A 12,440-nucleotide genomic window follows, 5' to 3' on the forward strand; every position below is an offset into this window, starting at 1 on the left:
TTTGTGAGTGAATAATAGATTGGGATTCTGACAGTTCTGTGGCTTTGCTGGTGCAGAGTTAAGCAGCAGGATGCTTAAATATTCCTTTTGTGGTTTTACATAGCGTTCCTCATTTTGAAGCAGGCTGCCTTGTTAAAGGAAGTGCAAGAATGCTAATGTGGAATACAGCCTTGAGGCTTCCCATATGCTCTTAAAATACACAAGCATCTGTATAATTATGCAAGTTTAACTTTCCTGGTGCTTAGCTAGTATAGGCAATAGGGCATTTCAGACTGTAAATGAACCTTGCAGAGCAATTTTCTGGTGCAATGTGGACTGTGGCTTTTGAATGGAATGTTTTGCCTGTTTCTTTGTTATACCTTTTTCTTTTTCTTATCTGTTATATTCCTTTGCCATTCATCCTGTTTCCCCCTCCTCCTTTTCAGGAAACATGCCTTGAATTGCCACCGAATGAAACCTGCTCTCTTCAGCGTGCTATGCGATATTAAAGAAAAAACAGGTGTGTTGGTATTTTTATACAAAATTCATTTCTGAAAACTAATCTTTCTGGCACATGGGCTGCTGCAACTGTCTTTAAGTGCTAAATTTACCATTAATGCACTGTAGCCTTCCAGCCACAAGCTGATATCAGTGAGACTTTGGGGTACATGTCCTTTCTTTATGGAAAGATAAAAAATACATAATTACAAGTGCACAGAGTTAAGGTGACACACAAATAAGAAGAAAAGAGAAAAGAAATAGGACCAATTTAGAAAACAAAACAGAACAGACTTTGGGGTACATCTCTTCAGAGAGTCGCTGTTTAAACCCATTGACTTCATTAGGATTTTAGCAGCCAAACTTTCTGTGTAGGCTTGTGACCTAAATTAGTAAATTGAAAATATCCAGGCATTCTTGTGAAATACTTGTATGTTGTTTGAACTAGTGTATGTACTAAAAAAAGATGAAGGATGGCTGTTTGACTATTTAAACACATACACTCCCCATGCTACATGTATGCTACATTTCTCATTAGCCAAGATATCAAGGGCTAACATCATCCTCCCTTCATGCTAACTTTCTAGAAGTGAATGGCTTTTGCTTGAAGCCACCCAGTGTTATCAGCTATTTGGTGACAAACACCATTCATTTCTCAATATTTCTTTCTACTTTGATGACCTCCGTATTGTATTTATTCTTCTGAGTTGATTGTATTTGGATTGTAGACAAACCTCTTTTATGGGATAGACAACTTGTTGAACACGGAAGACCACAGTGGAAATGTCTTGCTCTAGAGAGCTGTGGCTAATTTGTATAATTTAATTTCTGCATAATGAATGTAATTTGCATAAAATTCAGAATAACATAATCAGCTTGGTAATGGCAGGTGATGCTTTTTATGCTGGGTCTGGCATGCAACCATTACAGCAATCGTAGATGTCATGACACAAAGATCTGTGAATGGCAGATAATGTTGACTGTCAACCTGGACTGGCAGGCAGTCTTCTAAAATTCATGTGAACTATACATCTCTTACACTGTCCTTTGCCTTTTCAGTAAACAATTCATGCATGCTTGCAGATGAGTACAACATATTTTCCAGCCTGTCTCCATATTCCTGTATGCCAGAGCGAGGCATGAGCAGTAGAGCTGGCAAACTCTTCACCTAGAAGAAATTTTTGTTTGCCCCTGTCAGGGTTTCAGGGAGAGAAGAGCAGATGGGGGAGGAGACAGAGAGCGAGGGGGAAGAATCCCAGAGAGATGAGGAGGAGGATGACGATGCCCAAAGGTTCTCCATGAGTCTGACCAGTGAGTCAGAGGATTCCCAAAAGGGGGCTCCCCTGGCCAGACCGAAAGGGGGGCAAGGGGGAAACAGTGAGGAGCAGGGGAGAGAAGGGAGAAGCCCCAGTGGGGGTCGGAGGCAGGAGCCGGCTTCTCAGCCGGAACGGAGTGAAGGGGGTGGAGTTACAAGTGTGTCAGAGGGAGCAGAGCAGGAGAGAGACAGGGGAAGGAGATCGGAGCAGGGCGCTCAGCCGGAAGGGGTGGAGAGCAGCACCGAGAGCAGTGTAGCGGTCAAGAGAAAGGTCAGGAGCAACGTACACGCGCCAAGTTCAAAGGTAGAGGCGCGCGGAAGTGAGGAGAGCCCTGGGGAGGAGCCCGGCCCTAAAGCGAGAAGGAGGGGGGCAGAGGCGTCAGAGGATTCAGCCTCGGGCGAGTCCCGGAGAGGGGGAACTCAGGGGGGCAGAAAGACCCTGCGGAAAAGGAAGGAGAGGAAGAGGTGGTCCAGGGCTAGCCTCTTAAATTGGTGCCGAGGCGGGACAGATTCAGAGGGGACTTCAACGATCTAACGGTACAGATGTAGAGTCACAGAGATGGAGTGTAAAGGCAACCATGATCTTCAATAAAGACTTTCTGTAAATAAACCGGATCGGAGTTGGGTCTCTTGTGAGCTGGGACCAAACGGGTGACTCTGACAGTAAGTCCCCTCTCCAGAACGCAAAAATTTTTTTTTGCAAAGCTCACCACCGGGAGCAGCCATGAGCGCGGAGGAACAGCTGCTTACGCTGAGGAATCAAGTTACCGAGCTCACAGCTGCAGTCATTGCATCGCAGAAGAAGAATGACGAACTGGACAAGGCTTGCCAGGACCTGCGAACAAGGTGGGAGCAAGCGGCCAGGGCAGGGGTCCCGGGGTCCAGATCGGAGGGCGTTGCACTTGGACGGCGGGGGGGCGCCCTAGTTACGCACTTTAATGGCAACCTTCAAGATTACCCTAACTTCAGAGCGGACATCGTGTATGCACTGCATTTACTCCGTCATGATTTTAAGGATGAGGAGGAGAGAGTGGGGTTCATAATTTCGCATCTGCATGGGGAGGCCAGAGCCTGGCTGCGCAATTTGTGGCGCGAAGATGGCCCTGCCCGCCGCAGTTCTGATGAATTTATTAAAGCGATGGATGCTTGTTTCCAGTCCTCTGTGGATGTGGATATTGCACGTAGACAGATGCACGGACTGCGACAAGGCAAAGCCACTGTGCGCCAATATCACTCCAAGTTCTTTGCATTGCTAACTGCGTTGGGCTGGGAGAAGGATAGTAAACCAGTCAGAGATCTTTTCTGGGAGGGGCTTAGCCCCCCCGTCAAGGATGAGATCGCCAGGGGGGATAGACCCCAGACCCTGGAAGACGTCGTGCATCGGGCTTTGGCTATTGGAATCCGACATGAGGGACGCCCGTGGCACGAGGGGGAGGGACCCCAGGCGCGTGCACCAGCGAGAACCCCCCCTTTTGTCCCCAGGGACTTCAACCAGTCGCACCCCTCGCCCTTGGGGAGGCAAGGTGAAGAGCCGATGGAAATCGGTGGTGCTAGGGCTCAGACACCATCCAGAGCCCCTGTTTCCGGTGCAGTGAAGGCGAAGCCGCCTAGAGGGACCAGGAAATGTTACATCTGTGACAGTGCACACCATATGGCGAAAGAGTGCCCCCAGAGGCTCCAGAAGCACACTGCAGCTCTAGCAACAGTGTCAGCGGAGGTGGTGCAAACGGAGCAGCCTCAGGGAAACGACAGTGCCTGGCTGGAGGCGGAGCTACTGGGGCTCAGCCAGGCGGATCTGTAGAACAGTCCCCAGCACCCTTGCAACGCACAGACCCTTTACCCCCCAAGCCAGCAGTGCAACTCACTGCAACCCTTCAGCTGCCAAATGGACAATCCCTGGAAGTTCCGATCACGGTTGATTCAGGAAGCAACGCGGATTTTGTGGGAAGGCAATTTGTCAAGCAGCATGGCATAGCGCTCCTGCCTGCAACGACCCCTCTGAACGTGGTCACAGTGGACGGCAGGAAATTGCTGGGAGGGCAAGTTGTGCAGCAGACGCCTCCCATGGTGATGCAGATTGGAAATCATCGGGAAGTCATTAGCTTCAATGTCACCCACCTGTCAGACACACCCATTGTGTTAGGCATGAGTTGGCTGGAGAGACATAGTCCCGCTGTAGCGTGGTACCAGCGGCAGATCACCTTCTGCTCATCGTATTGTGCTCAGCATTGCATCCAACCCAATCAGGAGGAAGGAGCTGAGCAGCAACTGCACCTGGGCATGGTGCAGGCAGTGCCTCACAAGTACGAGGGATTCTTGGAGGTTTTCTGCGCGAAAGAAGCTGACAAGTTGCCGCCTCACAGGCCTTACGACTGTGCGATCGACCTGGTGCCAGGGGCGCAGCTGCCAACTGCAAAGCTGTATTCCATGTCTGAGGACGAGATGCAAGAGCTCAGAGAATTCATAGAGCAGAATCTGAAGCGCGGGTTCATCCGGGAATCCAAGGCAGTGGGAGGCAGTCCTGTTTTCTTTGTGAAGAAAAAAGACACGCCCCAAAAAAGACTCGTGGTGGATTACAGGTTCATAAACAGACTGACTAAGCCCAAGGCCTTTCCCATGCCCAAGATTGACGACCTCCTAGCGACCGTTAGGAAGGGTAAGATCTTCACCAAGTTGGATTTGCGTGGAGCGTACAATCTCATCCGCATCCGGAAGGGCGATGAGTGGAAGACTGCCATGTTCACGCCTCTAGGCACGTATGAATACAGAGTTATGCCGTTTGGTCTCCAAAATGGCAGCCACGTTTTTCAAGCATTTATGCATCACGTGCTGGCGGGACTCCTCTACAAGAAGTGTGTATGTTTTCTCGACGATATCCTGATTTTCTCGGAATCGCCGGAGGCTCACGAGAAGGATGTAAAGGAGGTCCTACAGAGGTTGAAGGAGCACAGGCTGTACGCCAAGTTGGAGAAGTGCCAGTTTGATGTGACGGAGGTGGATTTTCTTGGCTACAAGCTCTCCGACGAGGGCCTGGCCATGGACAGAATCAAGGTCCAAGCGGTGTTGGACTGGAAGAGCCCACGCAATCGGAAGGAGGTCCAAAGATTCATCGGATTTGCCAATTTTTATCGCAAATTCATCAAAGGTTTTGCCAATGAGACGGCAGCAATCACGGACACCCTCAGTTCCAAAAAGAAGAGGTTCGCTTGGACGGAACAGGCAGAGCGCTCTTTTCGGAAGCTTAAAAGCCTCTTCGCCTCCGAGGAACAGCTACTGCACGTGAATCCCGGCAGACCCATGCGAGTGGAAACCGATGCGTCCGACAGAGCGGTTGGAGCCGTCCTTCTGCAGGAGGATCCGCAAGGCAATTGGAGGCCGGGTGCCTTCTACTCCCGGAAGCTCAGCAAGACGGAGCGGAACTACACCATATGGGACAGGGAGCTGTTGGCCATTCATGCAGCTTTCAAAGCGTGGCGGCACTTCCTCATAGGAGCCAAGCACACAGTGCAAGTCCGCACGGATCACAAGAACTTAGAGTATTGGCGAACGGCAAGGCTGCAGACCCAAAGACACATGCGCTGGGCAGAATTCTTTGCAGATTTCGACTTCAAGATAGAATACATCCCGGGGGACTCCAATGTTATAGCAGACGCACTCTCCAGGAAACCGCAATACCTGGAGGAGATGACACCAATTGCAGCGAAGCACATTTTCGCACCGCAGGCGTGGGCGTGCGCGGCTATCGCAGTCGACCTGGACGCGGTGCGACGAGCGTTGCAAGCGGATCAATTTGCACAGTCCAAGATGGAGGAGCTCCGCAGCGGGTCGCAAAGAGACGATGAGTTCCAGTTGCGGGACGGACTCTTAACTCGCAAGGGTGCCCTCTACGTGCCTAGCGATGAACTTCGCGCAAAGGTTCTGCAGCAATTGCACGACGCTCCCAGTGCGGGACATTTCGGCAAGGAGAAGACAATAGAACTAGTGGCCAGGGACTTTTGGTGGCCCCAGATGCGGGGAGAGGTGGCGGATTACGTCGCCAGGTGTGACACCTGTCAGAGGTCCAAACCAGTACACCAGAAACCGGTGGGATTGTTGGAACCGCTGGAAACGCCGCAGCAACCGTGGGAGAGGGTAGCACTGGACTTTGTTACTGACCTGCCCAGCGCCAGGGGCAAGACGGCGGTGCTGGTGGTTGTGGACTTGTTCACCAAGATGGCGCACTTCATTCCTTGTGCCAAGGTGGCGACGGCAGAACAGACCGCCAAACTCTTCATCGACCACGTGTTCAGAGTGCATGGACTACCGCAGTCCGTCCTGTCCGACAGGGGGCGCCAATTTGTTTCCAACTTCTGGAAGAAGCTTCTGGGTATCCTGCACGTCAAGATCGACCTAGCGTCGGCGAGACATCCGCAGACCAACGGCCAAGCAGAGAGGGTCAACGCGATCATGCAGCAGTACCTGAGGTGTTACGCCAATCAGCGACCAGCAGCGTGGGTGGACTACCTGCCGATGGCTGAGTTTGCCTACAACAACACGAAGCACGCATCGACCGGGGTGACACCGTTCTTCGCGAACAATGGCCGTCATCCCAGAACCTTTCCGAGGCTTATAGCACCAGAGGAGGGGGTGCCTCAAGAAGCCGACCAGTTCGCAGCAGAGTTGCAAGAGGTGCACGAGGAGCTGCGGAGACATTTAGAGCTGGCCAAGCAGGCCTATAAGGTGCAGGCGGACAAGCACAGAAGGGCGGGAGAAGACATCCAGGTGGGGGACTGGGTATGGTTAGCAGCCCAAGCTATGCCAGCCAAATCGTTAGCCAAGAAGAAGCTAGGACACAGGCAGCTAGGACCCTACCAAGTTGAGGCTAGGATCAATCCAGTAGCATTTCGCCTGGCCCTTCCGGAAGGCTCCAGAGTGCACCCGGTCTTTCATAGGTCGGTGCTCACTCCCTACAAGGCCCCGCACAGGTTTCAGGAGTCAGTAACAGTACCAGACCCACGCAAAGGGGCACCAAAGAAGGGGGGGTCGCCTAGAGCCGAACCCCTTAACGAGGTCACAGAGATACTGGACTCGAGATGGGGGGAGGAGGGGGTTGAATACTTTCTCGCCAGGGAGGGCACACCAGCCACTGCTAATAGTTGGGTGCCAGGCTACGAGTTAGACGAACCCCTTTTGAAAGAAGAGTTCCATGCACTTTTCCCACATAGACCCATGCCAGCTGAGTACTTTGATGACTGGCTTTTCACACCCACATTGTCAGATAGCACGTTCAGGGGTTTCTCTTCCCCCGAGGGAAGAACACCAGAATCAAGCCCGCCCAGGGGATCGTGCTCGGGGGTGGACACGGAAACCCCTTATTGGTGGGAGGAGCAGCCAGAGGAGGAATGGCGTAAGAGGTGGCTGATAGGTCCTTGGCGGGCAGCACCGGAGGAAGTAGCGATGGAAGCAGAGACTGAGAAGCATTTGGGGGAAGAACCCGAGTTCGAACACACATACACAGAACTGCCAGCAGAGAACATTGACGTAGACGACCTGTATCCTGAGCCTACCCCCGAAGAGCCACAGTTTCCACAACCGGCCCCCGGCGAGCGGGAGGGGGGAAGGGGGGGCTTCGAGGGGGGGATGGATGTCAGGGTTTCAGGGAGAGAAGAGCAGATGGGGGAGGAGACAGAGAGCGAGGGGGAAGAATCCCAGAGAGATGAGGAGGAGGATGACGATGCCCAAAGGTTCTCCATGAGTCTGACCAGTGAGTCAGAGGATTCCCAAAAGGGGGCTCCCCTGGCCAGACCGAAAGGGGGACAAGGGGGAAACAGTGAGGAGCAGGGGAGAGAAGGGAGAAGCCCCAGTGGGGGTCGGAGGCAGGAGCCGGCTTCTCAGCCGGAACGGAGTGAAGGGGGTGGAGTTACAAGTGTGTCAGAGGGAGCAGAGCAGGAGAGAGACAGGGGAAGGAGATCGGAGCAGGGCGCTCAGCCGGAAGGGGTGGAGAGCAGCACCGAGAGCAGTGTAGCGGTCAAGAGAAAGGTCAGGAGCAACGTACGCGCGCCAAGTTCAAAGGTAGAGGCGCGCGGAAGTGAGGAGAGCCCTGGGGAGGAGCCCGGCCCTAAAGCGAGAAGGAGGGGGGCAGAGGCGTCAGAGGATTCAGCCTCGGGCGAGTCCCGGAGAGGGGGAACTCAGGGGGGCAGAAAGACCCTGCGGAAAAGGAAGGAGAGGAAGAGGTGGTCCAGGGCTAGCCTCTTAAATTGGTGCCGAGGCGGGACAGATTCAGAGGGGACTTCAACGATCTAACGGTACAGATGTAGAGTCACAGAGATGGAGTGTAAAGGCAACCATGATCTTCAATAAAGACTTTCTGTAAATAAACCGGATCGGAGTTGGGTCTCTTGTGAGCTGGGACCAAACGGGTGACTCTGACAGCCCCCAAGCAAGTGGCTACCTGCAGGGTTAGGACTGTGGTTGGGATCGTCTCCCATCTGTACAGGATTAACATGCAAGTGATCTTGGTATATGGACCGAATGCAAAAGTAGCCAGGGCTGCTTTACTTCAAATAATTGTGTAGAAGAGGGGATGTTAGCAGGAGCGTTTAGTAATGCAGGAGTGAGAGAAGCTGTACCTTCTGAAACTCTCACTTTTGCACAACGGCCAAAGGTGCAGGGCCTTTGTCCTTCTTTGCACCTGCTCACCCAATAATGGATATAGTTTCTGATTTTGACTCTTTAGTCTCTTGGACCCACAGACACTACATCCTTGTGTTTCAGTGCTGCACAAGCCTCCCTCAGATGGTATCCTTACCTGGCAGGGGAGATTCCTTGATCATGAAGGAGGTTTTCTCAGGGTGAGGCTCCTCCACTTCACTGTGGGTGTGCTGACCCCTGCAATTTCCCCAAATGCGGGAAACTCAACCGCCTTTATTTGTGGGGAGTGGTGAAAGGGTATGGCTGAGCTCTTCTTGCCCAGGCGCTGTTCATTTCAGTGTAATTTGCATGGGTGCAAACTGATGGTGCCTCATGGGTCAGCAATCTCTGTCTTGCACTCTGTCACACTCAGTGAAGCCCCAAATGGGTTGTCTCAGGTGATTGTCTTGGGGTCATGATGGGGTTGTGCTGTCTGGTTGTGTTTTGAGATTTTTTTTTCAATCAAACCAAAGGTGAGGATTAGGTGGAAAGTTCTGTGGGAAGGCAGAAGTCTGTGGTAATCTCCACTCAATGGTGACAGTTTTACTGCCCAATTTAACTATTTCTTTGTCCACACACCTTTTTTTAGTTGAAGTGGAGAAGCTTTTCCTTTCTTCAGTGCAGCTTAAAGTTCGATGAAGCCACACCTATTTACATGATAATAGTGGAGAAAACAATAATAAAGACATAATATTTAAAGAGGTCTTTCCCTAACAATAATTAATAATAGCACTGTGTTCATTCTACATTACACGGTAATTCATTAATCCTTACACGAGCTACGTAAAGTAAGCCAGCATTATTATCCCTGTATGACAGAGGCCGTGAGAGAGAGTAGCTTGCCTGTTGACTCCGGCTGGGGTGAGATGGGACACAGCAGCTTCTCAGCTGACAGTTTATTCTTTTGGGCTAGAGTGTATTATTCCCTCTGTTAGAACACTCATCCTTCTGTCCTCTCAGTTGACAGGTTTTGCAGGTTGTTTAAGTTCTTCAAAGCCTGTTTGACCATAGACAGCAAGGGGATAAAAGAAAACAGTGTAATGGAAAATGAAGAATTGTACCTCCTTCAGCCCTTTTGAAAGCTAGTGTCTGTCTCTATCCTTGGTTACATTTGCTTTCTGTATATGATCAATTGCTTATTCAAGGTTTTAGTGACTAGATTTTCAGTAACTTGAGAATTTTTATTTTTATTTTTATGTCGCATAACCCAGGCCTGTAACTATACTGTCACGGCCACCCAGGTCTGGTCCCAGCTCACAAGAGACCTCACTCCGTTGCAGCTTATTTACAGGAAAAGTTTATTGAAGATTTCTGCTTCTCATACAGTTCAGCATTGTGGCCGTACGTCTGCCACGTTAGACCGCTGAAGTCCCCTCTGACTCCTCCCCTCTTCCGCACCAACTTAATAGCCTGGCTCTAGACCACCTCTTCCTCTCCTTTCTTTTCCGCAGGGTCTTCCTGCCCCCCTGGGTTCCCTCTCTCCGTGACTCGCCTGAGGCTGAATCCTCTGCCGCCTCTTCCCCCCTCTTTCTGGCTTTAGGGCCGGGCTCCTCCCCTGAGCTCTCTCCACTTCCGCGCGCCTCTACGTTTGAACTTGGCGCGCGTACGTTGCTGCTGACCTTTCTTTCGACCGCTACACCACCCCCTGCTCTGCTCTCCACCCTTTCCGGCTGAACACCCTGCTCCAACCCCCTCTCTCTGTTCTCTCCTAATCCTGCTCCCTCCGAGAGGCTGACGACTCCACCCCCTTTACTCCGTTCCGGCTGAGACGTCTCTTGCTTCCTCTGTCTTCCACTGGGCTCCTCTCCGCTTCTCCCTTCTCCTCCCCTTTGCTTGATTAAGGTAACCCCCTTTTGAGAATCCTCTGACTCGCTGCTCAGACTCGTGGATTCCCTCAGAATTCCGTCATCTTCTTCCTCATCCTTCTGCCCCTCCTCCCACTCGCTCTCCGTCTCCTCTGTCATCTCCTCCTCTCTCCCAGAAACCCTGACATATACGTATTCAAAGTAATGGAAAGACTAGGAGAAGAGGCTTCTCTTCGTGGGTTTTACTCTAGTAACTACAGATATATGTTATTGGTTACAGTGATATTTCCTGGGCTAGAAAAGGCTTAGGAAACATTGCAAAGAGCAACCTGGGCATGCTTGCTCTATGGGTAGCATATTCTGTTTTCTTTTAACAGCAATTGGCCTTTATTGTAACATAGCTTTACAGAACTAGGAGAATGCTGCCTGTTTTATCTTTTATTGGGTTTGTTCTCTCCCTTTCTGCAGCTGAAAGAGCATGGATTCGCAAACTCTGCTTAATGAAATGTGTTTCCTGGTGGGATTTGCCTTTCTGGGTGTGCAGTTTGCATCTTTTAAAATGTGCAAGTTGAAATTCATTTCAAGTTGAACATATTTGTACCAAGGGATTGCAGCCCCATAGTTACGTCGGATTTGTTTAGGTCTCATAGGTTTTTGAATGTCTGATGGCCTGTCTGTTCCTTATTTAAATTATGGGGAGCAGATGTTACTGCTTCAAGCAAACAAAGACCTGGTCATACATAGTGTAGCATCAGGGTTGAGGCTCTGTTTTAACGATAAAGGGTCACAAGCTTGTTCTCAGTTCTGAATCAGTTTCAAATATTGGGCCTTCTGTTTGTGCTCTCCTCTTCCCTTTTCTCTTCAGTCAAGTGCCCGCATGCTTGCAAGAACCAATGGTAAACTATGAGAAAAATTGGTGTTTCTCTCACTAAATGTGGTGATTCTCTGCCACTATGTCCATTTGGCCAAGCATATATTCTAGGCCACCTCTTGTGTTTTGACTTTTTCTAATTTTAAGACAGACTGCTGATCAACAAGGGCACTTGGCGTTATTCACGTTTGTTGGAGGGGTCCTAAGAGTGCCCTGATCCTTGAATATAAAGGTTCTTGGCATCCCCCATTGCCCTCAGACCACTGCCTTTCTTTATTGAAGAGGAAGAGTTCTGGAATAATTGCAGAAGTTGGTGCTAAGGGAGAAATGGCAACATGAACCTTACCAGAACTACTGGGTTTTAAACCAAGTACTGTATGGTAATGTTTGTCATTGGTTTGATTCATAAGAAAAAAAGAAACATGTCTTCAATCTGCACAAGCCTCCCTGACGGCAGGGACCATCTTAGAACTGATTATGTTAGCAGCTCCGAGAGCCTTTTTGGCTTAAGGGTGGCGTATAATGCTGTTAATAAATAATCAATGAATAATCAACTAATGGTACGGGGATGGGTCAGGGATTTCCAGTAATTATTGCTATGTTCAATAGTGTGCCCCTTTTGAAATTCTGCTCCATTTTTAATTGCAGTGGTGTAGGTAATGTTTTTCCTTGACATGAAATGTGCATTAGCAGAAAATTTGACAAAGCAGTGTAACAATGCTTTTAGTTGCCCGCCCCCTGTCCACCAAAAACAGTACTTCTGTCTTGTCAGGATTCATCCTCAATCTGTTAGCTGCCATCCATCCTCCAACTGCCTCCAGGCACTCACACAGGACATTCACCGCCTTCACTGGTTCTGATTTAAAAGAGAGGTAGAGCTGGGTGTCATCTGATACTGATGAATTATGAGATATTAAAAAGCATGGGGGAGAGGACGGAACCCTGAGGCACCCCACAATTGAGAGCCCAGGGGTCTGAACACTCATCCCCCAACACCACTTTCCGGACACAGCCCATGAGGAAGGAGCGGAACCAATGTATAACAGTGCCCCCAGCTCCCAGCCCCTCTAGACAGTCCAGAAGGATGTTATGGTTGATGGTGTCAAAGGCCGCTGAGAGATCCAGCAGAACTAGGAAACAGCTCTCACCTTTGTCCCTAGCCCACCGGAGATAATCAACCAGCACAACCAAGGTAGTTTCAGTCCCATGGTGAGGCCTGAATCCCGATTGGAAGGGATCCAAATGGTCCGCTTCTTCCAGGCGTGCCTGGAGTTGTTCGGCAACCGCTCGCTCTATCACCTTG

At 50.5% G+C, this 12,440-nt stretch overlaps 1 protein-coding gene across 4 annotated transcripts in view; it reads left to right on the forward strand.

Moving 5' to 3' along the window:
- PBX4 (PBX homeobox 4) overlaps positions 1–12,440 on the forward strand; it is a 42,472-nt gene that overhangs the window by 10,927 nt on the left and 19,105 nt on the right. For all 4 annotated transcript variants that reach the window (XR_014165001.1, XR_014165002.1, XM_081898165.1 and 1 more), the window contains exon 2: positions 426–499. Coding sequence is in view for 2 of the 4 variants with exons in the window: in XM_081898165.1 (XP_081754291.1) it covers positions 426–499 (74 nt within the window). In the remaining 2 variants the exon portion in view is untranslated. The remainder of the gene's footprint in view (positions 1–425; positions 500–12,440) is intronic.

The sequence above is a fragment of the Podarcis melisellensis genome (assembly GCF_964234715.1).
Source record: "Podarcis melisellensis genome assembly, chromosome: 2".
Lineage (NCBI taxonomy): Eukaryota > Metazoa > Chordata > Lepidosauria > Squamata > Lacertidae > Podarcis > Podarcis melisellensis.